The 27,104-nt window shown below is 39.6% G+C and overlaps 2 protein-coding genes across 2 annotated transcripts in view; one reads left to right on the top strand and one right to left on the bottom strand.

The window, feature by feature from the left end:
• serinc5 (serine incorporator 5) overlaps positions 1-3,320 on the top strand; it is a 30,757-nt gene extending 27,437 nt beyond the window's left edge. The window contains exon 12 of the mRNA XM_072665096.1: positions 97-3,320. Within this exon, the coding sequence (XP_072521197.1) occupies positions 97-241 (145 nt within the window). The 3' untranslated portion in view covers positions 242-3,320. The remainder of the gene's footprint in view (positions 1-96) is intronic.
• thbs4a (thrombospondin 4a) lies at positions 3,247-26,730 on the bottom strand. Its single transcript, XM_072665095.1, has 21 exons — positions 26,489-26,730; positions 25,718-25,915; positions 23,881-24,128; positions 22,912-23,014; positions 22,746-22,828; positions 22,576-22,627; positions 22,243-22,400; positions 18,813-18,950; positions 16,776-16,853; positions 16,372-16,656; positions 15,199-15,303; positions 14,550-14,657; positions 14,299-14,458; positions 10,001-10,119; positions 8,824-8,876; positions 8,550-8,731; positions 8,202-8,429; positions 6,819-7,015; positions 6,417-6,589; positions 4,775-4,914; positions 3,247-4,655 (listed from the first exon to the last, which is right to left on the bottom strand). The coding sequence occupies exons 1-21, from the start codon at positions 26,565-26,567 to the stop codon at positions 4,603-4,605; spliced, it is 2,940 nt and encodes a 979-aa protein (XP_072521196.1). The 5' UTR covers positions 26,568-26,730; the 3' UTR covers positions 3,247-4,602.
• Between the last annotated feature and the right edge of the window lie 374 nt (positions 26,731-27,104).

Below are 27,104 nucleotides of genomic sequence, written 5' to 3'. Positions count from 1 at the left end.
TTAAGATAAAAATGCTACTAGTGCTGCTTTAACTGCGTGGCTGAACTTTGTTGACTGACTTAAGCTGATTTCTATGTAACCTGTGTGTTTCTGCAGTTACGACAATGCAAAGATCGAGAGGCTGTTGGAAGGCAGCTGGTCAGTGTTCTGGATCAAGATGGTATCTTGCTGGGTGTGTCTCTTTCTCTACATGTGGACCCTGGTGGCCCCCATGCTCTTCCCAAAGAGGTTTGAAGCATAAAAGCAATCTCCAAATACATCCTACCACCACTGTACACAAAAAAAACCTTTTGAAGACTTTTTTTCTGTTACTGACTGTTTTCCGAAGTTCTTTTTTAGACCCCTGTTTTTATTTGTACTAGTTCTTGGTAAAATAAAAAAAAAAAAGCTATCTGGTGCCTTAAAGGCAAATTATGTTTTGTTCTTTTTCTAGATTTATGGAGCTTTGTTACAGATAGGGGTTTTTATTCCATTTTGCTTACATGCCAGTCGGGAGGGATATGTTTCAGTTTTGTAAAGAAAAAAAATGACATGAAGGTATGAAAACAAACCATTGCTCAGGCTCACATCACCTGTAAGTGTCTTGCGTGTTACATTTGCATCCTTCGTTAGATGAGGTATTCTATGCAAGTCAACAACAGCTTTCGTTTCCTTCTGAGATTTTCTGTTTTATGGTTTTACATTTGTTTCCTCTACCATTCTACTGAACAGCTTTTCTGTAGACACACCAAAATAGTAGAGTTACTCATGCAAATGCATGCATTATTTCCAAATGAATAAACCACTATCCTGAGCTATATACATACATAGGGGGCCAGTTTATGTGTTTTAGCCTAATACAGCTAATGTTTGTCATGGAGGGCATATATTCCTGATGCACTCTCCTTCTAATCTCAGGCTTAAGAATAGCAGAGAAATATGAACTTCTAGAACTTCTGGAGAACAGTTTGGTTCATGTCAAGAGAGAAAAATGCTATGCTTCCTAATGGCCGATTTAGAGATGCTCAGTGTTTTTGTCCAGTTAAGTGTGGCAGTCATTTACTTTTGGAAGGGAAAAGTCAAAGGATATGGACATAAAGAGTGGATCAACTTGTAAGCAACTCTCATCAGGCCTTATGAATAATCTCTTTAACTGCAGCATACTTGCAACTCTAACAAGCTTAACTGTGATCATTTAATTAATAAGTCAGTGTTTTAAATAATTTAAAAAAAATATTAAGTCCTCCTACATTTCAAATAGACCTGGAATATTTTAAAGGGGCACTCTAGTGTAACTGTTGCTAGATCTGCTGTACAAATGCCTACTCTCCTACAGTAGTGCTGTGCATATCTGTTGAGCTAGGTTTTCCTATTCAAAGATCAAGGAGTCCCCTTCTGATGATGCTCATGGTGTACCTTAAAGGTAGGGTAAATTGTTGTGGTGGGCTGTTTTGAATTTGTTTCAATTTTTTAAATATTTGATTCTGATGTAGTTTTTTTTTAATTAGCTTGCCAATGCAGATGCCAGGTAGCTAGTTTTCTTTCTTTGTGATTCCCAGTGGTTATAGTATGTGTTACATACTGCAGGAGGCAAACAACATCCAAGCCTAGTTTTAGGCCGGAGTGCCCCTTTAAGATATTATATTTGAACATAGCAGGTTCGTAATCATGTCCAAAGCTTACATGCATTCGTCATCTCTGAGTGAATAACACATTTTACCACAAATCATCTTTTATACTCAAAGACATTGTTACACCCCTGTGCACAGTTTACCTTTTAAATGTTCTGATTTGTCAGGTTTAGCTCCTCATTTTTCAGTGTTTTCAGTTTGGTGAAAGAAAATAGTACAAACTGTTCAGCTTAGTTTACACATACAGTTGAATAATGACAGTACTTCACCCTTTAACAGTAATGTAGCATTTGTATTAGTTGAGTTCCTACTTGCCTATGGTGTGTTTGTCATAACCTTTCATGGGGAAAAAAATTCTTGTCAAATGAAACCTAGAACTGGAATTTATTTATGTTTAGGGTTGTGTCTTGTGCTTTGTAATATTCCAGAAGAAACCCTCCTCCCTTCCCTTTTGATATATTTTATATATTGATTACACCTTGTTAAAAAGAACTACAGAATATGACCTCAGAATTAGCTGTCTTGGCACTGTCTGTAACAACCTGATGTTTGAAGAACATTTTCACGATCCTGTGCTGTTTGCCACGGTGTGACACGGTGCGACAGAGCAAAGCAGCCAACATGTGACCAAACACCTTTTCTGAGGTAAAACTAAAATAAAAAGCTTTCAACACTGTATTAATCATATTTGAAAGGTAATATTATATTTATAGACCATCTTATGTAAAAGCTTTGGACACTGCTGTTGTCTTTTGTTGATTTCTAAGTAAAAATAATTAAAAATGTCATCTACAGGAAACATAAATATGACAGAGAAATATTTTTCCCAATATGTTCAAATCAGAGTAACAGAGTGTGCAGACGTGTAACATTGACGAGGGGTGCCAAGACCTCAGCACACTACTGTAGATGTAGTCTAAACAATATTAAGTTACCTACATTTTCCAGGACAGGTACACTCCTAGTAATGAGTGAAAAAAGGTGAAAGGGGCTCCTAAGTGGTCCTAGCTGTCTAAATGTTGGCTCTATCTTCAGGGAGATTGACTGTTTGAACCCTTGGAGTTTAAATGTACCTCTAAATAATGTAAAGGACATAATAATAGTTTTAAAATAAGAACCATTTAAGGAGCTTTATGTTTAAGAGTATATTTCCATGGAAGTCATTTTATATCTGTATTTGCTACAATTCCAGTCTTGGAAGCTTCTGTTGTTACTAAAACACTACCCTACAATTCATGAAAGTACAGTGCATTCAGGCATGCTCCTTCACTATATCTGTGAATATGTTGGTGCTCTCGGTCACACTGTCCATGTCTAGATTAAGCATAACCTCTTACCCAAAACAAGCTAAAGATGAAGGAAAAAACTTATTGTAGTGTCTATTCTAAAGATGACCACTAGGTGTGCTCTTACTATTTACAAGGGTATAACTCTGCTATTTCTGTGTTGTTCTTACTAATTTTGCATGATGTAAACTGTTATCTTTCCAAAAAAATTGACTAAGTTTACAAAAAAATGGATAATTTTTTTTTATGTTTTTTGCCGTTGTCCATTTCTTACCTGTTCAATACTTTGTGAGATTTTTCACAAGGCTGCAAAAGACAGGTAAGATCAAACGTGTACTTTTGACTGTTTTGTTTGTTTATTTGTTTGGCTTTTCGATACAAAAATGTTGAAATGTTACAAAAATAAAAGTTGTGTTGATTTACCCAGAAAAGATGAGCTTTATTGAAGTGCTTCTGTACATGTGTGTATTGGAGTTTAAGGTGAGCTAATGCCAAAGAGCAGAATTAGTGTAATATGGTACTTGTGGTATGTGCTGTGTGGTGGCATAATTAATGTCATAGTGATATGGGTTTACAGAAATTGCTAGAGATGCATTAGATGGAGATTAGACTGAAAAACACTGGAGTATTTCATAAATCTGAATACTGCAGTTCCGAATCAGCTACATTTTTTATTAGATTTCAGCACTGTCTGTGTTTTTACAATGTTTTCAGGTCTGTGATGTGATCAGATTTCAACACCTGTCTTCTTCCACCCAAAATCCAGACACAATCTGTCGGCTAAGACCTGTTTGGTGTTGGAATTTGGCATCATTGGTTTTGCACTGAAGCTCTGGGGCTAATGTTGCAAACAAGGAATGGAAGCCTTTGTTTGTGACCGAAATGGATCCCTGTTCTCTGAATACGCATGCTCACTGGTTTCACTGTTTGTCACAAATTGTGAAAAGCCCTGCCCTTTCCTTGAAACATAGATTCTGACTGGTTCAGTCTGTGAGTTTAACTCTGTTGTCCCGCCCTCACCTAAAATAAAGAAATGTAATTGGCTTAGTCTGGCTGTCTATTGGCCCATTCCCAGTTAAACTGGAGATTCTGATTGGTTCAGCTTGTATGTCTGACCATCTATTGCCCCACCACCTCCATACTACTAAGTAGCTTTAGTAGTACAATGCTCTAAAATGTAAACAGGGATTTTTGCTTACAACTTATTTAACCAAAAATGTTTTAAACTGGTTTCATAGCTCCAGTGACAGAACAATTAAAAAATAAAACCCAGAAGAATTTAGACATGATTAGACATTGCCTTGATTATTAACCTTCCCTTCAACACACTCTTCCCTTTAACATACCACTTTAACAAACATTGTCAGTTCCCTGATTCACTAAGCCAAAAACCATATAATCCCTTTTCTTACACATTTGAAAAGAGATCAGATTTACTGATGGTGTTGTGCATAAAATGGATACATATATGCAAGTAAAGCAAAGCTCTGCTCATAATTTTGCCTTAGCCATGTTCCTAGAACTGACTCACGTTATTGAAAGCTCAAAGCAATGTTTGCCATAAAAATACGAACATGGCCGACAGTGAAGGAAACAGAATTGAACTAATTTACAAAACAGACAAGCTTTCTCTCATTATTAGCCATGTAAGCGTTTGTGGATGGAGTACCCCTTTAAATTACTGGTTCTGTCCAGTCTGAATCCTCTTAGCTGGAGATGTGCTGGGCGCTGTACTCCTCGTAGTCTGCCGGGATTGTGTCTGTAAATGGAACACACGTGCAGAAGGGAGAAATGTGTTAAAGGTTTCTGGAAAACTTTCTAGCAGGAGTTTAAATCAGCAGAGAGCTGTTGAAGCGTTAGCACGAGTAGTTCTCTCACCGTTACAGCGATATCTCAGATTGGACCAGATGATGTTTTCCTGTGAGAAGCAGAAGACACCCAGGCGGCCTCCTCTCATACTCGTGTCAATAACCACTCCGGAGTCTGCCACCAGACTGGTGCCTTCATAGAAACGGACCCTTCAAAAGCAAAAAGAAAATGTTATGGTTACTATATTTAAAGGTCTTCCACCTGTTTAAAAAAGTGTTGATTTAAATGATCTCTATTCTGATTGCAGTGAGGCACACCACGTTCAAATAGCAGGCCGGATCCAAGAAGGTGGAACAAGTAAAGGTAAAGGTGCACTGTACAGTGTGTACAGTAATTGGTCACTGTACAGTGTGCACTGTACAGCGAAATGGGTCCTCCGCATTTAACCCATCTGTGGTAGTGAACACACAACCACTAGTGAGCTAGGGGCAGTGAGTACACACACACACCCAGAGCGGTGGGCAGCCAACTCCAGCGCCCGGGGAGCAGAGAGCGGGTAAAGGGCAACTTGCCAAGCAGTGGCAGCTTGCCAAGCCCGGGAATCAGCCCACAACCCTGTTATCGATAACCCGACGCTCTAACCGCTGAGCCACCACTGCCCCACTAAGTTAAGGTCAAACTAAAATTCTTACAGAACCCATTTACACCTGGCCATTTCATGCGTCTTGAGTATCAGGACTGTATCCAAATAAGGTCAACCCACATAAAAATGCCAGTGTGAACACACAAGACTCATTCAAACCAGATACAAATGACATCCAACGCATTCAACAACCCAACCCCAGTAATAATTGCTGCGCAATGAGCAAATTTGTGTATTCCATCCCATACAGCATTCGGATTTCCGTCTGATTAATGAGAGACGTATTCGACTACCAAGTGTAAATGCATGTGGCCAAACTCTTATCAGAATACAGTCACATGTATACTAGTCACATGAAGTGACCAGGTGAAAACAGGGGTATTTGATTGCAGAAGCTTCTTTTGGGTGTCTTTGCCATAGCACAGCATCATTGTATTTCCAAAGTTAGGGCACAATGTGAAGAGCAACTGCCTGATTCAGGATGACCAACAAACAAACAAAATAAAAGTAAAAAATGGAGATAAAAGGTTTTTACGTTACAGCAACAATATTTTTCAGTTACTCCACTACTGAGTGTTAATTACGTCAATGTAAATAAATGGAGTAACTGCTGTAGGCTGAAGGAGAGGTCCTATATAAATGTCATTATAACTATGATGATTTTAAAGCTTTGAACCGGAGAGTGAATGGCACATTTGACACATGAACCCATTTACATTTCACACGTTCATCAAATCCATTCATTAAAAACATGACATTTTGGTTTTCCAAAGCCCTTTAAGACTTTATCACTTAAAGATATAGTTTAAGGTTAGTTTTCCACTTATATTTACAGAGAAGACTTGGGTTATTATTTGAAATTGGTTTATTCAGTATTTATTATAAATTACTTAGTATCTACCATAAATGTTGCAGTATTTGCTATAGAAGATTTGGAACCTAATATAAATGATTGTATCTACTATGAATGATTCAGTTACTTCTATAAATGATTCTGCATCTACTGTAAATGATTCAGTCACTATATTAAATGATTCGATAACTGCAATTAAAAGTTTAAATGCTCACCTGATGTATCCTACTTGGGGCCGGTGCTGAAGGTTCCAGCGGTATGAGACCTTGTCCTTCCAGCCCGCGTTACGAGAATCCTTCCACAGCAGACGCACCTGCTCTTTGGTGTCCCCAGTGTGCCACAGAGAATTCCTCAAAAACTCCCCGGGCCCCGTCTTGGATTTTACAGCCTTGGTGCACATGAGAGATATGCAAAGCTGACTGCTGCAACCATTATTTAAATGCCAAATTAATCACTGCTGTGGTTGCAAACACATTACACTAAACATTTCAGCACATGCTTTTGCATGGAGGCCAATCCTGAAGCTCTAAAGACACTTTTACTGAGGCCAGAAGAGCAGCCTAATGATAATCACAGAGCCTGAACATCAAAAGAACATCAAAAGGCAAGGTTGGAACCTTGAGCTGAATGCCAGGTTCGGCCACGGCCCTGAAGGGCACAGCCTGCCAGTAGGTCTGCTCCGTCTGCTTCCACATCACCACGTAGAAGCTGGATGAGTCCTGATAGCCGAAGATGAAGCCAGCGTAGTCATCATCTGTCACTGTGTTCACGTGGAAGGTACCCTCAAAGTCAACCCCACTGAATGCTGTGTAACCTGAGAAGAGCAACGTGAAGTAAGAAATGAGCTCTGATTGAATTAGATCTACCCTACCCTGTATTCTGATGTTCTGAAATTTCTACATAATTAAATTGTTAAGATGTAAACAAAGTCCGAATTGATCACAGTGGTGGCAGTGGGAACCAGACCTGAAGAATTTAATGCTTCTAAAAGCTCCCTCAAAGATCAAGTCAGTACTTAAAAAAAAGCAATGAGAAATAGTTTTGAGAAAAGATTTTGGCATAAACTGGATTTTTAAACCTGTATTATTGCCAGAGATGACCATTTACAGCATTCTATGGTTAAGCAGTCTTTACTCTGGCCCCTGGTGCTCTTTTCCATAATTGCAAACTTAAGAAAAAACATAAGGATAAACTTAAGAGCAAATAGTTATTCTTTTTTTCACATTGCATTCCTACGAAAGAAAAGATAGTAAATAAGGCCCATTGTTTTTGTACAACTGTTCATAAGAGAAAAACTGTTTTCACAGATTCTGACATTTAGCAATTTAGGATTAGTTTAATTTAGGAGGACAATGGGATTCATCATTATAAAGGAAGAGCTGTGAACAATTCTGCGGTTTAAAATGCAGTCTGATGTATCAAGATTATTCTTAAAGTACTGTTAGTTTATACATAAGGAAAAAATGGCTTTCCAAAGTCACACCAGAGTTTTCAGATTTTCCAAGGATGTTTTTTCCCCTGTTGACAGTTTTCTCTAACATCACTTCTAGTTGAACTGGTAAGTTTATCTACAATGTACCTTTTCATACCAAATAAAATGACTGTTTACAGTTCAATGCATAAATTATGCATAATATAACATGCATCCAATTAGTGGGTTAGCTTGGATGATCATGGAACAGGTTAAATGTTCATGGTCTTGGATAAAATTAGATTTGGGCTGGAAGTCAATCCTAAAGGCAGGTAGCTCACCAAGAGGATAACAGTGACCCCTGTTCCAGATGGACAGCTGTATTTTAAATATTTAAAACATAAATCAATATTTAGCATTTTGTTCATGTCTTGGTGCAGTCAACATAATACTTTTTCTCAAATTTTATCCTCATTTTAGTTGTTCCCAGTTCCACTAGTTAGAACTGGTATAGAACTGGGACCCCATTCACAGGGGTCAAACGTTATCCTTGATATATTTGAGGCAGAGGGAGCCAGAGCACACTTACCCACTGCAAGTCCGGGGTCACTGTTCATGGTCTGAACAATCTCCATGCCCTGATTGAGGACAACCCAGTTGGGGTCAATCTGAGCCTCGCCCTCTGGGTCCAGCACAACAGTCTGATAAGCTCTGAAGTCTGTGAGTGTGACCTCTGCATTCTCAGGGCAAGTGTCGATCCTGTCAATCACATGGTCCAGGTCGAAGTCTCCAGTGCAGGCATCGCCCACCCCATCATCTAATGGAAAGTGTGCAGAGAAATAAAACTTCTTAAGGAAACAAAAAATGGAAGTTAAAGAATGCATGACACTGTTGTATATGAAGACGTATATGGAGACATGAGGGATAATGTGTGTACTGTTTTCGTCCGCCTGGTCTTTATTGGGCACCAGTCTGCAGTTGTCTTGATCGTCTAGGATGCCGTCGTTATCGTCATCATCATCACACTCGTCCCCAAGCCCATCCTTGTCTGTGTCCAGCTGCGAGCTGTTGATGATGGTAGGGCAGTTGTCTTTGGTGTTCTGGTGACCATCTCCATCACTGGAAAAACAGATTTAGTGTTGGGAATATTAAGTAAACATTTATGATGAAACAAACTCTAAATACGCATTTTAGTACATGAATAAGTTTACCTGTCTATGTTAGTATCACATGTGTCTCCTACAAGGTCATTGTCAACGTCAGACTGCAAGACAAAGCAAAGAAGGTAAATGCTTAATGGTTTTCAGATATATAGCATTATGTATTTATAATATAATCATGTATACTCATGTGAAAAACTAGGACACACCCTGAATAAACATATTTAAACATGGACATTTGATCTACATTTGATCAATATTGCGAGATGAAGGCAATATAACAAAACCAATAAAACCTTTACACTATAATTTTACTAGCCCTGACAATGCCATGAGCATATGATGGTATGGGAGAAGACTATAAGAGAGGTGAGAGAATTCAGAGAACTTTGTGCTGGAGTTCAGGTGGCTTCTGGTTTGTAGTAGGAAACCAGTTCCCTTCTCTGATTAGTAGAGCCAGGAATGACTGATAGAGTTGCAAAGACTTTGTCATAGACACGTAAACAAGGTAGAGACATACTTTATAGGAGGTTAGATTGGGGGAGAGGGCACCCTATGTTTGTATTACCCATTTTGGCTAAAAGAACCGCAACTAGGCTTTTTTTTTTATAACTGTCCACCAGTCTCTGACATCAACTAGAAGAAAGTTTCCCCAACTCTTCCTTCTTTCAGCTGTTTGATGTTTGACTAGTTTCTTGCATACATATCAGCTCATAGCATCTCAATAGGACTAAATTCGGGTTTTGACATTTGGCAATTCCAAACCTCTGCATTTCTTTCTTCTGAGCAATTCCTTGGTGGGTTTACTGAAGTCAACATCATGTTACATGGTCCACTTCCACAACCGCTTTCAGTTTTTTAACAGATGGTCTGACATTTTCCTCAAGCCCCCTCTGATATGATAAAAATTTCACAATGATATGATAGAGAGCTTGCCAGGCCATGCTGTAGCCAAGTAGGTCCAAACCATGCCCTTTTCACATCCATGCTACACAGTTTCTTGCGGTCCAATGCAGTGTTAGCTTTGCACCAAACATATTTTCTGTTACTGTGCCCAAATAATTCAACTTTATTATAAGTGTTAAAAAAAAGACCTTCAATGGGGTGTCCTAATTTTCTCACATGACGGTACACAATTACATATGTGTTAAGGTGCATAAATATGCTCAACGTCTTAGCTTTCTCACTGCAAAGTAATAAAAATGGAAACAACTGAAGTGCCAAGTACCTGATTGGGATTGGGCATCTCTGGGCAGCTGTCACAAGCATCGCCCACACCATCGTTATCTTTGTCCAGCTGGTCAGGATTGGGAACTCTCTGGCAGTTATCGAGAATATTCTTCAGACCTGCCCAGTCAAATTATAATGAGTAACTGATTAGGAACTTAACTCAATTTCTTTGGTAACATCTCTGTTAATTGTTAATATATATAATAATAATAACTATATTAAACACAAACTAGCCATGCATATCCTTTCTAAGATTCCAAAATATTTATTTCTAGAAAGATATACAAACAATATGTGGCAAAAACAGGGCTGCAATATGATATACAGTATTAGTCACACTTAGATTTTCTCTAAGTAAATCTAAATACATAAATACAATTCAAAATCTAAATACATAATGTCATGTACCCCAGATGCAATCAGGCATATATCTGACTTATTGTGCTTCTTTAGCTTACAATGGGAGATGCTAGGCTATTGTTGCTATCGAACACTGGACTTCACCAACCTCTGTAAATAGTTGCCAAAATATCAGTCTCTGACAATGACATGGGTGGACCTTGTTTCAAGCATTTAAGCTACAACTGGCACATTTGCTCGAACTGCTGCCCCAATAATGAGCTAAGCTAAAGATTTTTAAAAGTTTTTTATTGCTTTTATAGACAAAAACTAGTCAAACCATGTTCTAAACCACAACAACTGGTCTGTTCAAAACAGACAGAGACTAATATCTGGAGACATTTACTGATATAATTGGCAACAGTCTATTTGCAGTGGTTGTGAGCAATATTCGCCTGGCAAGGAGCAAACTTTAAATACCAAAACGTATAGGCTGATTGACTGCACCTGGGATAAATCAAGTTACTTTGAATTTTGTCAAAGTATTTTTTTTTCTTAGATTTGCAAACTAAACAAAATCTAACAAAAGGCAAACACAACTAGGTGAACTCAATGTGCAGTTTCTGAATGATTTTGCTGATTGAAGCAAAAAAACAACAACAAATTAGGACCTTCCAGCAATGTGAGATAGGCTAAACAGGGTTTAATCATACCAAAGCATTGAAGAGATGAGAAGGTAGTGAAATATACTGGTATGGAAAGGGTTACAGAGCTTCCTGAGAAACACACTAAGAGCCATTATCTTCAAATGGAGAAAACTTGGATCAGCAGTGAAACTTCCCAGAAGTGACCAGTCTACTAAAATTCCTTTAAGAGCACAGCAACGACTCATCCAGACAGGCACAAAAGAACCCAGATGAACATATGAGAAACCGCAGGCCTCCCTTGCTTCAGTTCTTGATTCCACCGCCATAAAGAGACTGATTACCCAAGAAAGAGTGGCAAGGCAAAGACACTGCAAACTAAGAGGAGCATGAAGCCTCATCTCACATTTGCCAAAAAAACCTTGATGACCCCCAATGCCTTCTGGAATAAAGTTTAAAATTAAACATAGTGGTGGCAGTATGATGGTATGGGGAGTCATTGCTGATCAGGTGCTATAACAAACTGAATTCTGCTCTCTACCAGAAAATCAGTCTTGCAGGAGAATGTCCAGCCCATGATCTGAAGGTCACAGGAAACAAGGATCTGAGGAACATGAAAAGGTCCTCAACTGAATGGCTTAAAAATCAGGTAAATGTTCACATCAACCATCAGAATGGCTAACAAATGTGATCTCTGATATGAGATTTACAGATTTCTATTGGACACCACAGCCAATGCACTGATTGGCTAAACGATGTGTTTGACGATAACTATAAATAATACTAGACTTCTATAAGGAGAGCTTTGGAGACGTTTTAATGAACTCATTGATGTAAACCACCACTTTTTGCATTCAATTTGTCATGAAATTGTGACACAATGTAAAGAACAAGAGTGCACAGTCTGTCGTCCAATAAACAAATGTATATCCAAAATGATGACTTTACAGGGGAAAATTTCAGAGCTCTGAATGGATGTTAATGTAAAATTTATTCCAAGTAATTGACAACACTTCTATTGGTTATGTTTGATTAATTTTATTATATAATTTATATTATATAAATATACATTTTAATATGTGACTTTTTACATTCTTTTCGGTAAACTTTCAGAACTTTCCGGTAAAAACATGCACAAGGCCCATTTGTGAAGTTTACTAGGAACTGTAAAATGTCACGGAGTGCAGCAAATGGAATCACAAACACCACACTGATGTGTTAGAAGCCTGGCATGTGTATAACAATACTCCTTTTTTTCCCCCCTGCACATGTTGTTTATTTTGGTCCGTGTGTCACAAGGTGGCAGTGTTTCAGTTGGGCTGCAGCACAATAGTTTCCACTGGTCATCAACTCCTGGCTGGACCTTGCAGTGGAAATGTGGTTTTGCCCAGGGACACATGACCAGACTCTGCAAGATCGAGTCGACTGAATCAAGTGCCTGGAGCCCTGCCTCTCCGAACAGACTGTAAATGTCAAGCTCTGCCTGGGCTTGTGCTTTTTTATGCTGTTTAGACGGGAACACATAATTGTCCTTCAGATGTACATTACTGATACTGTGCTTCAAAGAGACTTTACAGTAAGAATGCCCACCCCTCCTTTCTCCACTACCCCCAGGTGCACTGCTGTCAACTGAATGACTATTAAGGAGCCCATTGTAAAAGTGCTTCTAATTGGTACTGTGAAGAATGCAGGCACACAGTCGCTTCTGTTTTCCCCCATAAAAAATGACCTAAGTGCAAGAAAATCTGGATGAAAAACAGGCAGAGTGAAAAAAGATATTTTAAAACATGACGCGCAGACGATTCTGCATCTGAAAGAAAACAAATGTCCTTGGAGGTGCAAGGAGACAAGGCAGAGACAAAGAAAATATGAGGGAGGTGGAAATATGTCTCTTTGACAACTTTGTCCTCAGTGTAAATGCTTTTCTTGCATTAAATGGATTTTTGAACTGATGGCACTCTCAAGTATTTATTCATACAAAAGTCTGGCTTTAAAGCAGTAGTTTGTGGTTAGTGGTAAGTTTGCTTCTTTAGTTTTGTATTGCTTTGTAAGCTAATAAGCAACAGGAGCTTATGTACACCAATGAGCATTGTGTACACTGCATGTCTAGATCATCACATTGTGTTGGAAGGTAACTTTAAATTCACTATAAGTCCATATGTTTGTAGGTACTCATTCTTACTCTTCTACATGCATTCAGCTACTCTACGTTGCGCCTATTGCTGATACAGATGTGCAAACGCGCACGCACGACTTTCTGGAGCAGATAAACATGAATCTATTGGCACCAAGCCTAATGCCAGGTGTGGGCTAGAGGGATGTAAAGAGCTGTGGAGCTGTGGAACTAAGGAGCTATCTGGAATGATGGCTTCATCCAATACTTTTAGGATGAGGTGAGGTGTTGATCATCCAACATCCTGCCATTCCCTGGACAGTAGAGACAAATGATAAACTCCTTTTTTAATACCCTGTTTTGGAAGAAACAATGGACAAACAGGTATCGCAATAATTTTGTCCATATAGTGTAGAGGTTTTTGAGGACACTGTTTGGCATACTGTTATGTATAAAAAGGCACAGAAGTGGCTAAAATTATAGAAACAATATTTTATCCTGTACTTTTAGAATTTTTTATTATTAGCTATTTCATTTCAAGTAATCAAGTAATTTTAAAACAATTAACTTAATTATCAATTAAAAATGTTAACATGGATTTAAGAATGTCTTAGTATTTATTTATGATGGTGTTTATGTAAAAGCTTCAGATGAGATCAGATCAAAGTTAAACTCAAGATCCACCTGTAAATAAGACTAATAGCAAGAAGCTTCTATGTAAAAAAAAAAAAAATCCCTTATAGCCCTGAAGCTGTAAAGAAGTAAAACACAGTGTGCCCAGTTTCCTAGACAAGCAGCAAACGTAGAGGTTACAATCTCTTTAGCTAGCTAACTGCATACCGTGCCAAGAGAACAAACAGAGGAATTACTACAAAACTAATTACAGTGTTTTTGTTACAGTGTTAATCGTTATGGTACACTATGTTCTGCTATGCAACGCAGTTCCTGTGAGCCATAGCAGTGCCAGAATCACACAAATTAGAACAGAGCTCATCCAACAAATTAGCATGTTTCATTCTGAGATAAAAGAACAGGGTTGTAAATAAACTTGTAAAACCGTATCTGAGCCATTTTCAGCCCAACCACATACATCACTATTTCTACATCACAGAGCAAATTCCAATACTCAATAATTGCAAAGTCCATTGGTTAACTGTCACTGTAAGTAAGTAAAGGAATACAATTTTTAACTGGTCTTACCGTCGCCATCCATGTCATCATCACAAGCATCTCCAAGTCCATCGTTGTCTGTGTCCCGCTGGTCTGGGTTGTTCACGCTTATGCAGTTGTCGCATGCATCACCATGAAGGTCCCCGTCACTGTTCTTCTGGCCTACATTCTCGACCAACCAGCAGTTGTCCTGTTTTATGACCACACAGATAAAGTGGAGATCGTTGTAAAGCGCTAATAAGGAGCGTCTGTGGTATGGTGACATGATGCCTGGTGTGTACCTTCTCATTGAGGATACCATCGCTGTCTGCATCTTCATCACAGGCGTCACCTTTCCCATCCCTGTCTGCGTCCTCCTGGCCAGAATTAGGCACGTATATGCAGTTGTCCTGGAAGCAGCACAAATGACATCACTTATGGATCTTATATGACTTGTATTTAGTTATTCAATGATAAATAATATCCAACAGACCGGAGCAATATAAGCTTAGAGGTTAGTGTTAGCTTGTGGCTATAGCTTCTCTGTAGGTCATTGGAAATGGATGAAAACAGTTCATTACTTTAGGGTTGTGGTTTTTAAGCTGAGGTGATATTTACTGTTTTGTCTGTCATTTCATCATACATTTGATTTTCCGAGGCCAGTATGATTGGATCAGGCAAAATTCATATAATACGGTGCTTTATAATCTTAAATGCTGTAATAAATTGAACATGGAAAGGTTAACATATATAGAAGTATAGAGAATATACAGAATTGCTGCTGTTTATTACATAAACATATATAAACACACACAAATGCAAATGTTTAATATTATAATTATTATAAATTCATAAAAAATCATTTATTTTAGACATTCAAGTCAAGACACTATTGCATTATATCAAATCAAATGATGAATTTTGTGAATCATTACACCACGAGAGGTTCACCTTTTTGCAGTTTGCATCCTGGCACTGAAGATTCCTGTCAGGGTGGGCATCAATGTCTGTGTCCTTCCCACACACGTAGCCATTACCTGCCCAGCCAATGTTGCACTGATGGAAAACAAGGAATGGCTTGGTAAAGAAAATGACATTCAGACGATATCCCTCCCCCCAAAAGAAGTCCATCAGTAAATATGTCAATATGGTGTCTGAAGTTTGCTTCTGTACTGCACTAAAGGCCAATGTAGGTGACAAGTTAAAGAGGCCCCAATTAGCATCACATTGGATGCAACTCTAAATCATCGCACACTCACCTCAAACCACATCAAGCTTGGTGTTTTCTGACACCTTAGGACACTTATCTTTAAACATGCTCAAAATTATCTTTTATTACAGGTAAATCCTGTCTGGCTGCTACTACAACTCTTTTAAGCTATTTTGGTTTGAGGCAGGTGTGTTATGTTTTAGCTGTTTGAACGACCATAACTGGTGGTTCTGAGCTTTATTATTTTACCTACATTAGCTTCATTGCTGCAGTTCAAAACTAAAGAAGCAAAAATAGAATGTTACTTAGTTGACTGTAGGGCTGTAGTCAATACTGCTTTTGTCAAATCCAAGATGAGTCGAGAGTCACAAATGATGAAGACATCTAACCCCAGATGAAGATCAAGTCCAAATGAGATTAAACGAGATTGAGTGGATATCAAGTCTAAATCAAAAAAAAAAACCAAGTCTAAGACCAGGTAAAGATCAAATCCAAATGAGAGCTAGACAGAGTCAAGATCAAGTCTAGATGACACAAAGATCAAGTCAAGATTTAGACCCAAACTGAGTCTTCTTCGAGACCAATCCTTTAGCTAGTCCTTAACTGCTTCCATTCCAGATCTGGTAGAGTGATGATTAAGCCCAAATAAAATCAAGTCAAGATCAAGTCCAAATGAGAGCTAGACAAGATGAAGATCCAGTCCAACTAAGAATAAGACAAACCCAGATGACACAAAGATTGAGTCAAGACCCAAAGAAACATAGTTTTCTTTGAGACCAAGCCTTAAATAAACCCTAACGACTTCTATTCCAGACGACTGGAAAAACTCCATCATATTCAAATTATAACCAGACTACAGTTGAAACTCAGCCAAATTGGCTAAACTGGCACATTCACACAAATGAACATCTCACCACACAGCTGATGCTTCCGTCTCTCTCCACCACACACTCAGCATTGGCATCACAGGGGTTAGAATGGCCATTCCCACACTGCCTGCTGGAGAGAGCAGCGGAAACAGCGGTTCCAGCGTCTGGTCCAGTGCCAGAACCAGAACCAGAACCAGAACCAGAGCTAGCTCCAGTACCAGAGCCAGACCCTGGTCTTGTATCAGAGCCAGAATCTGTTCCAGTAGATCTGCATCCTCTGACTTGGTCTCCAGTGAAACCAGGCTTGCACTCTCCACAGCTGAAGGAGCCCTAAGAGAAAGCACCACCATTAACTGAAGAACCATGCAGAACTTTATGTACAGGTTACTTGCCCTGTATGGAGGAGGTAAGCAGACACAAACACACAGAGATTGAGGTGAACATCTTACCACAGTGTTGTGGCAGTAGGAATTGGGAGTGCAGCCTCCGTTGTCCAAACTCTGGCATTCATCTATGTCTTTACACACCTGATGCACACAAATGATGTTAATAACAAAAAAATTGTTAATAACAAAATTCATGTTAGCGAGATTGCAAATTTGATCCCCAGCAATGCCACAGCGGTCAGTGGTTGGGACTAATGAACTAAGACAGCCTAATTGGCCTTGTTCTCTTTGGATGCTCCCCACCAGTCAGTGCAATTCTACCCAGTGCAGGTGTTACCTGACAATTCACAAGCATATAGTCACTGTAATGCAAAATACTTCCCTCTCTATTTTTGTTTTTTTATTGACTTTTTCCATAATTTGAGAAAAGATGGTGACGATGAATGGACCAACAGTAACAGTGCACAATTACACGATGCTGTATTTACTTCCATTAAATGTTAACGGTTATGTGGGGCCCCTGAGTGGCACAACTGTCCAAGTGCTGGCTCCATCATCATACCATCTATGGCCTTGAGTCCTAGGGTGGGTAGGACGGCCATGGCTGATGTGACAGAACTGGCAAGTAGCGCGTTGTCTGTTAGCTAGCTAGCTGCCTATTAGCATTAGCATTAGCAACAATGTAGCTAATAGTTCTAGCTAGCTACTGGAAAATGAAAATGGCTAAAGTTGGGGTGAAAATTGGGTAAAATGAATGTGTTACAGCAACACTATGTAGCATGTTTACCTTACAATACAAGTTTGAAAGTCATGTTGACGCGCTACTGAGTTATAACGGGTAGAATAGCCTCGCTGTCGATGCTACTCTCGGTGTTAGCTATAGCTAGCTAGCTAGCTAGCTAACAGCAGGCGCTAGCTATGTAGCCAACTTTGCTAAAGCAGGAAGGAAAACGTTCGCAAGAACTGCTTAACGCTGCGCTGAGCCATCAGTCATTTTTGTGTCAAATTCGGTAATATTTGTCTAACACATCAGTCCACGTGTTTCTTTCACTTTCTGTGAGGGTCCTGTACCTCTCAGCTCCTCTAGAAAGACCCGTCGTTTGGAGGAGGCTCAAAGCGCGAATTACACTTCCCGACAGCAGGGGGAGCCCGGGAGCAAGAACCGCCCATTCTCCACAGTGTTGCTCTAGAATGACGTCGACTGCTGTTACTATTCGTCGCTGTCCAGTGAAAACCATGTATCTCCAAAACGGTGACTTTACAGCAGAGGGCAAAAATGCTCTTAACCTGGATGAAACTCTTATTTTACGCTGACTTTCGTTCAAAGCACTTCAGAGCATTTCTATTGGTCCATTCTGCTACAGAAATGTAGATACACGTTTTTCATTGGACAGCAGTGTATTACATTTTACCCTTAATAAAAATATAATAAATACTGCTTAATCTTACACTTTTTTTTAAAACAAAAAAAGCAAAATAGCATTTAGTAGCTGTATAGAAATGTGTGTCCAAGAAAAGTACTTAAAATACTTGTAAGAACAGATCATTTGCAGTGAACGAAAATACTGGAATACCTGATAGTTTATGTTAAACATACAAGCATTAGGGGTCATAGCATGCTATTCTCATAAGTAGTAATCCAGGGATGGAAGATATTTGGCTATTTGTAAATATTATTTTGGAAGATTTGTACTGAGTACTGAAAACTGGATACTCAGTAATGTTGATTCAAACTCAAAAGAAAAAATATATATAAAAGAGTACATTCCTTACATTTTTATTCAGAAAATGTGTTTAAAGCTCACAGGCACAGATTTGACCTCTTTATTTTCTTACTTTTTGTCAGTTAAGTCCCCATACATTTTTATTTTTACATTAAAATGTCCAGATCATACAAATGTAAAATGAAACTGCTCATAACTATACTTACATAAAAATACATTAATTAATTAAATCATTGTTAAAACAATTACAACAACAATTACTTCGACATATTTATATATGTGTATATACGTTTTTTTTTTGTGGTACGATTTAGGTACTGCACATAAGTACTATTTCTCTGTACTATGTGCAGCAAAGAAGAGAAGGCTTTCTCACCTGCTTGTGTGTTTGAGCATAGATGACGCCCACCCCCTGCACCTCTGCCCCACTGTAGCCTCTGGGACAGCTCTCACACCTGAAGCCTGGAGCGGTGTTAATGCAGCGTACACCGGGGAAGCACGGGTTGACCTGACACTGCGAGCACACAGATCACAAAACACTGACAAGATGATTCTCCACAAATTTTCATTTAATTACAAAGCAAGCATGCATTTGTGGTTTAAACATGAAGTCAGTTCTTCTGGCGAGTGATTACCTCAATCCCTTATAAAATCTCTATTAAATCCTAAATGCAGCACACAAACATTGATGACCTCCGTGAAATGCAAATAAAGCCATGATGAAGTGCTTTTACTAAGAGTTTTACTGAATGGGTTTGATCACCCAGCAGTAAAGTAGGACACTCGCTCTGTGCAAGGAGAGAAAGCGTCCTGCAGTGAGTAATGGAAAAAAACGACTGGCTTTTTAGGAAGGTCACTCGCACTCCTCAGAGATTGCACTCTTTCACTCCCCATCTGTCTGCAGGATGGGACTGAATTGACAGACTTGCGGATAATAACAAGCACAGAAAGGTCTTGGATTTGTTCGATGCTTCAATTAAAATTAATACTGGACGTACTACAGGATTAAAAACACGTTGGGCTTCCAAGTTCCTATATCACCTCCTGATTGTGGCGGCCTTTTAGGATCTGTTGGTCAGAAATCTACAAAATATATGGACAGCAAAAACAGCCCATTTTAGATTCAGCCTGGTTGTGATGTCACAACCATGGACTACCTGTTCAGCCCACAAGAGTTTAGCTGTTGGTTCATGCCACCTCAGTGCCTGGGGAGCAATTGGGGGTTAGGTGTCTTGTAGCCATGAATGTTGAGGGAGAAGGTAAGCCCCTATGCCACTGCTTTCTGTCCTGCCAGTTCAGACCTTCTGGTCTTAAGCCCCAATTATGTAGTGCCTTTCCAATATCCAAGGACGCTTTTACAGTTAACCCTCGACACAATCCGTAGGCGATATAAGAACCTGGAGCCTAAAGTAGTACACCCAGCATTTATAAATCTTTACATTTTATTATGGCCTATTACAAAGTTTCCCTCTGTGAAATTCAGGCCGAACACATCTGGAAACACTGCAGTTCGCACTACAGTGGTTCAAACTTACATGATTCGAACTACTGTGGTACGAACAAGGTACACCAGTTTTGGGAAGCAGTCGTATTTCAGATGCTAGTTTCTTTTAATGCATCGTACCATGTTAGTTCAATTCAGAGTAAGTCACCTGATCTTCATGTTTATGGACTGTGGGAGGAAACTGAAATCCACAGAGAAAACCCATATAGACATGAGGAGAACACCTTGCATCAAGCCACCGTGTTGCCTGAGCTTTTCTTGAGTCTTGTGGAAATAAGCCTTAGTATAGGTTTATGTATGTTGCCATAAAATGCTTATAGATTTTATAGCCTTATGAATGCTACCCTTTAACCACAGACTACATACAGTGAGTCCAAGAAGTATTTGATCCCTTGCTGATTTTCTTCGTTGGCCCACTAATAAAGACATGATCATTCTATACTTTTAATGGTAGATGTATTCTTACATGGAGAGACAGAATATTAAAAAGAAAATCCAGAAAATAAATCTAAGGAATATATATTAATTGATTTGTATTTCATGGAGTGAAATAAGTATTTGATCCCTTAGTATTCATTAGCAGTTCTGGCTTTTACAGACCAGTTAGACACTCCCAATCAACTTGTTACCTGACCTGAAGCCACCTGTTCTCACTAATCACTTGTGTGAAAAACACCTGTCCACAGAATCAGACAGATCACACAGATTTCAAGTCTCCAACATGGGTAAAACCAAAGAGCTGTCACAGGACCTCAGAGTCAGAATTGTTGACCTTCACAAAGCTGGAATGGGCTACAAAAAGATTAGTAAGGTGTTGGATGTGAAAGTAACAACTATTGGTGCAATTATCAGAAAGTTTAAAGAGTATAACATGACAATCAACAGACCTCGGCCCGGTGCTCCAAAGAAGATTTCGCCTCGTGGGGTGGCAATGATGCTGAGAACAGTCAGAAATCGTCCTGCAACCACTCGGCAGGAGTTAGCAAATGACCTGAAGGCAGCTGGGACCACAGTTTGCAAGGAAACAATTGGCAACACTTTGCGCAACAATGGATTCACATCCTGCAGTGCCCGAAAGGTACCCCTGCTGAAGAGAGCACATGTGGAGGCGCGCCTCAAGTATGCCAATGATCATTTGAAAGATGAACCAAGTTATTGGGAGAAGGTTTTGTGGTCAGACGAGACCAAAATTGAACTTTTTGGCCTCAACTCCACCCGCCATGTGTGGAGGAAGAAAAATGCTGCCTATGACCCCAAGAACACTGTGCCCACCGTCAAGCATGGAGGTGGAAGCATAATGTTTTGGGGGTGTTTCTCTGCCAAGGGTACAGGGCTACTTCACCGCATCACTGGGAAGATGGATGGAGCCATGTACCGCACAATCCTGAGGGACAACCTCCTCCCCTCTGCCAGGGATCTGAAAATGGGCCGTGGTTGGGTCTTCCAACATGATAACGACCCTAAACATACAGCAAAGGCAACAAAGGATTGGCTCAAGAAAAATCACATTAAGGTCATGGAGTGGCCCAGCCAGTCGCCAGACCTCAATCCGATCGAAAATCTATGGAGGGAGCTGAAGGTCAGAGTTGCCAAGCGACAGCCCACCAACCTTCATGATTTAGAGAGGATCTGCAAAGAAGAGTGGGCCAAAATTCCCCCTGGTGTGTGTGCTAAACTTGTGGTTAACTACAACAAACGTCTCACCGCTGTGCTTGCAAACAAAGGCTTTGCCACTAAGTATTGAGTGTGTTTGGCAAGAGGGATCAAATACTTATTTTCCTCATTGAAATACAAATTAATTAAAATATATTCTTTAAAATTATATTCTGGATTTTTGTCTTGATATTCTGTCTCTCCATGTTAGAATATATCTACCATTAAAAGTGCAGAAGGATAGTGTCTTTATTAGTGGGCAAACAAAGAAAATCAGCAAGGGATCAAATACTTCTTGGACTCACTGTACATATGGACTTAACATGCGTAAGCACTGAATAATGCTTTTAAAAAATCAACACTTTTATGAACAGCTTGTATCTACAAGGTTTTTCATTCTGCAAAAGACATAAAGGCCCTTGATGGACACTTCGAAGTAGTGTTATAGAAAAGTAATCAATTCTATGCATGAAACACCAGAAGTTTTATTAGGATGTCATTTACTTTATACAGTCCTTTGTATCATTATCTACTCAACACTGACACTGGACTTTCATAATTGCTGTAGTCCTGCTTAAATGTGCTATGCAACGCTTATACATGTAGAAATCCTTCTTATAGGTCTTACCGTATGCTGCAAAAACCTTACCTCATTCACATCAGCACAGTGGACCCCATTTCCAGTGTAGCCCTCAGGACAGGGTGCACACTCGAAGCCTTGCGCTGTCTCGATACACATGCTCTGCTGGAAGCAAACTCCTGGAGCACACTTGGCTGCTGCATCTGTTTTTTGGTCTTTTGGTCCATCTAAACATTCACCGAATGCTTCAGTTAGCCTGTCTCAGGAAGTCATCATCATCATTAGAATGGCTTCTAATGCTGGCCTAAGTGACTGCAGGTGCACGGTCAGTGCTAATTGCAAATATTTTCACGTCAGGCCTTGTGGAAATAAGCGAGCAAGAAGAGCAACAAGGAGCCTCACCACACGGAACGCACTCCATAATTATTTTTCTCATATTGGCGGTTTCCCGGATCTGTTAGGATAATAAGAACAAAGTGACCTAGAAAATTGCTTCACCTACAGAAGCCCTGTAATAAGAGTCTCAAAATATACCAAAAGAAGAAAAAAAAGAAAAGTATTGTGGATAGTACCTGCTGGTCCATCTTCTCCTTCAGCTCTTGCACCATCCTTACAAGTTCAAGCATGGGGCCCTGCTCCAGCTTTGATGTCAGTCCTACAGAGATTAGGTCTATAATAAGCGCTGCTTTTTCTGCAATGACACATCTGCAACTAATGGCACCAAATAAAGCCTCTCACCGAGTAATTGCAGTGATTCACCCTGCTGAAGAGTGCAGTCTTGAAGCTCCACCACACTCTCAATAGACTCGCCCAGAACAAGCTTAAGGTCTGACACGCTATCCTAAAACAAAAACATGGTTATTTAAAAATGTCTATAGTTCCAGTAAACACTCTATACACACGAGTCTCTTGCATTTGTATATATTGGGGAACATTGCCACTGGATTGTTAGTGCGTCAATGCACAATTCAATACAGTCATGTTTAAAGGTGCGATAGGTAAAACCAACAAATCGCTGCTCCAAAAACTACACTTTATGTACAAATGTTTGTGGACACCCCTTCTGGTTAAATTTCACACACACACACACACACATAGTGCTACAAGTTTCTTTAGGCGCTTGCCAGGACGCCATTTATATAAGCAGCAATAATGGTTGGTGCTCCATCCAGTACATTTGGGATGAGTTGGGGAGTTCCGGGATGAGGTGAGGCGGTGATCATCCAACATCCTGACCTCAGTTATGCTCAAATCCTCACAGCAATGCCCCAAAATCTAGTAGAAAGAGTCTTTCCTGGACAATAGAGACACCCTTAAACACCCTTGATTTTGAAAGAAACAATGAATGAGCAGGTGTCCCAATACTTTTGGCCATATAGAGTGTGTGTGTTTACTATGTGGTAAATCTATGGATGAAAAACATCAAATAATGAACTTCTAAGAATGATATTAGGCAAACATTGACTAGAGATGCTTAACTGTATCAGAGTTAAAACTAACCCTGTCGTGCGGAGGCCGTACTTTAGCCTGGCTAGCTCTCCCTGTCTGTTATTTACATGCTTTCAGAATAGGGCTAAATTACAGCTACTGAGAGAGATAAAAATTTACATAGATGTCAATTTATACACACAACCAATCACTGAGCCATTTTCAGGATCCAGTGGTATATAAGAACACATTACTGCATCAGTTTGGAGTGTGCTGTACCTGTGCTGTACTGGGCATGGTTTTTAGTGCCACTCTATTGGGGCCAGAAGGCAATGTCTTGAAGGCGGCCGGTAAGTCCTCCACTATCTCCACCAGCCTGCAGTCTGCATACAAGGCCATGCTGGGCGTGCCGTGTGTCAGCCCGCTGAAGTGTAGCATGACGTTGTGTGGACGGCCATCCGCCAGGGGCACTTTAATGAAGTTGGCATGGCCCATCTTTCCATTGCTTTTCAGATACCTTAGAGACACTGAGGGAGACAGAGTTAGGGAGAAAGCGTCTAGTAAGTGTCTAGACATTTTATCTTCAGTCCCTGGAGAACAATTGTCTGAAGTAGCTTAAAGGGCCCATATCACAGGAAAATAAACTTTCCACTCTTTTTAGATTGGCTGATCTCTGGGTGAACCCTGTTACTGTGTCTAAATAAGCCATTCAAACCCTAGTCCAAACAGTGCGAATATGGAAAGTAATGTACTGTGTTTTCAATGAGTCATAGTATCAAGCAGACAGTCAATCAAAACAGGGGTCATTTATGTAAAGACTTAAAGACACAGTAAAGACACACAAATATAATGAAGGGACACAAGGGGAAACAAGGATGCATCGTGTTATTGGCACAAAGCCAAAAATGGTCTTAAATTTTAAGGTATAATAAGAGTTTATTCTCAGTAATGTAGAGCATTTCTATTGATCTATTCAATCTGAATTATTTACACAATAAAGAAACACAAAATGGACAAAGCAGTGAAACCCTCTGTCATAAAGTTTATTAGCACATTAAAAAGTTTCTCAGAAGCACTTGCTCAATGGATTCTATTATAAATGGTTTGATAATAAAGTTCTGACAATGCCATCAGAATGTGATCATTTGGGGGGAACTGTAAAAGACGGGGGACTGTAAAAGAACTCTTGGCTGGAGCTTGGCTTTAGTTGGAGTTTTGGCTACAGCTTTGTGGTAGAAGGCCAGATGCCCCTCTGATAAGTGGAGCTAGAATTAAAGGGATGTGACAGAGTGGTGGTAAGTTGCCTTGTCATCAACACATGAACGAGGCAGAGGTAGAATTTCATAGGATGTTCGATTGGGAGGAGGAGGCTTCAATTATTTCACAACTCTACTCTTAGTCAATGAGTTTTCTGATTACTTTTGGTGATCAATCTTATGCTACAGATGTAGCAGACAGAGATTAGGCTGACAAATGTTGGAGTGTTCCTTTAAGTCCCAATTAACCCCCTTTTTATTGAGTAGACTTTAGAATTACTTTATAAAGTTGCTTAAAAAAGTCCTTAAAATCTACATATCCACCCTTAGAGCCTTAAACAGTAGGGGTGGGAGTAAATCTTGATATATTAAAATTTTACAATATCATGTTCTGCAATACTGTATGGATTCTTAAGCACAGTATGGGTAATGAATAGTTTACATGTTTGGTAATGAATAGTTTACAAGACTGGTGTCAGACTGGTTGATTTTGTGTAGTGTTTAAACCCTAAACTAGATAGTAGTGTTGTATTCGGTCTTTAGATCCTGCTGTTCTGATTGCAGAAAAAATAAAATTTTCTTCTACTCAGATTTTATGCACATGATGGTGTGTTTTATACCAAGACTGTTTTTCTAGAATTTTATTAAAAAAAATAATAAATCCCAATATATCGTCTCGTTTCCAGTTGCAATAGATCACAATAAACAGTATCATAACCCCTGTGCCATGATACATATGGTATTTCAAGGTTCTTGCCAGTATTAAACAGGGCACATCTCTAGACTGTAAAAGTTGACTCACAGCTACTTTACCATCTGATCATTCAAACCAAAAAGCTTTCCAGTCAAACTGAAAGTACCTTTGTTGAGTTTTCCGTGCAAAGAGAAATCAAAATAATCGCTGTTATCTGCAGGGTTGTAAATGCGAAAAACACGCGTTGGAGCTCGGTTGTGGAGCTGGAAGGTGCTCAGGATGAAAACGTCGTTCACATTCTTAGTCTTCAGCCCTCCTTGCAGGAGATCAGGCAAACAGTCTGCAGACACCAGGAGATCATAGACTGCAAAAGAGTAAGCAGATTAAAGTCTGTTAAGCAGGAGAATGCAGGAGACTGCATGTCCAACCATATGAGAATACTGGACCTATTCCATTGTCCCTTTTGTCAGCTGATGCTCAAAAAAAAGTGGAGCAATGCTTCCAGCAGTACTGCTGAGCTGTGGCCAAACGTTTGTCTCCTTTTAGCAGAGCTGCTCCTGGAGGCTACTGCCACTGCCCATTTCCAGCTTTGGCTTAAGGCTAAATGCCAGTTTATGGAGTGTCTGAATTCACACCTAGTGCCACCACAGCACATTGGTTAGACCCTCTGCGGTGTGTCCAAACTTCCAAAGATCCATTTTCAACAAAGCTTGGCCCATAGTATTCCATATATATATTCCATATATCCACTTTAAAGATGCAAATCCTCAGGTCCAGCATTCTAACTGAAGGCCAGCAAACATATACACCTTTTTTTTTCCAAGAGCAGAACCAATTGCAGACCACTGTCTCCATTTTCAACCACAAAACCTTCAATTCAACCAAAACAGCTTTTCTCTACCAATTATTGTCAACAATATTAAAGTTATACACTTACCTATTCCTTGGGCATTCACAGCGCAGGAAAGTTGCAGAAACGCCAGTAAAATGAGCAGCCTTTGTGCCCACAAAACCATTTTGTGAGGCTTTCTGTGGACGCAATTCTAATTCCTACTTCTGATAACGCAGGTCCTTTTACTGTTCCAGCAGACGTCTCTGTGTCTGCAGCCTCCGCATATGATTTAGAGCAGTAGCAGCCAAAACAGCCGTGCTTTTTCCCTTGGATGACTGCTGCGCAGCTGCTGAATGAAAACCAGATAGGTGCCCGAGAGATTTATGCTTTTCAGATGACTTTGGACATGGAAGGTGTGACCAAGGACCTCCTCCAGTAAGCTCCTAACTCACGTCCCACAATAACATGACCACTTTACTATGAGCGCGTCAGATGCATACTACTAAAGAGTAGACTGGGATAAAGAAATTCTAATTGCAATGTCAAACTGTTTAGTTCTTTTATATATTTAAATTAAGTTAGAATTAAGTTAAGAGAAAAAAAACTACATTTTCCACAATTTACCATTAAAATGTCATCTGATTTGTAGTTACATCACCATGCACCAGTGGATGGGGAAAATAACCAGTAATATCGTGTTTCATCACATCTACCACCAAGC

This window comes from Salminus brasiliensis, chromosome 20, assembly GCF_030463535.1.
Source record: "Salminus brasiliensis chromosome 20, fSalBra1.hap2, whole genome shotgun sequence".
NCBI classification, from domain to species: Eukaryota; Metazoa; Chordata; class Actinopteri; order Characiformes; family Bryconidae; genus Salminus; species Salminus brasiliensis.
Note: the sequence above shows the minus strand (reverse complement) of the source record. Positions and strands in the feature narration are given on the sequence as shown.

Excerpts from the sequence above, each read along its gene's own strand:
- thbs4a (XM_072665095.1), bottom strand. The coding sequence starts at position 26,567 with ATGGTTTTGTGGGCACAAAGGCTGCTCATTTTACTGGCGTTTCTGCAA. Across the intron at positions 23,015-23,880 it reads CCATGCCCAGTACAGCACAG|GATAGCGTGTCAGACCTTAA; the intron begins GTACAGCACACT and ends TTTTTGTTTTAG. Across the intron at positions 8,732-8,823 it reads TGTGATACTAACATAGACAG|TGATGGAGATGGTCACCAGA; the intron begins GTAAACTTATTC and ends CTGTTTTTCCAG.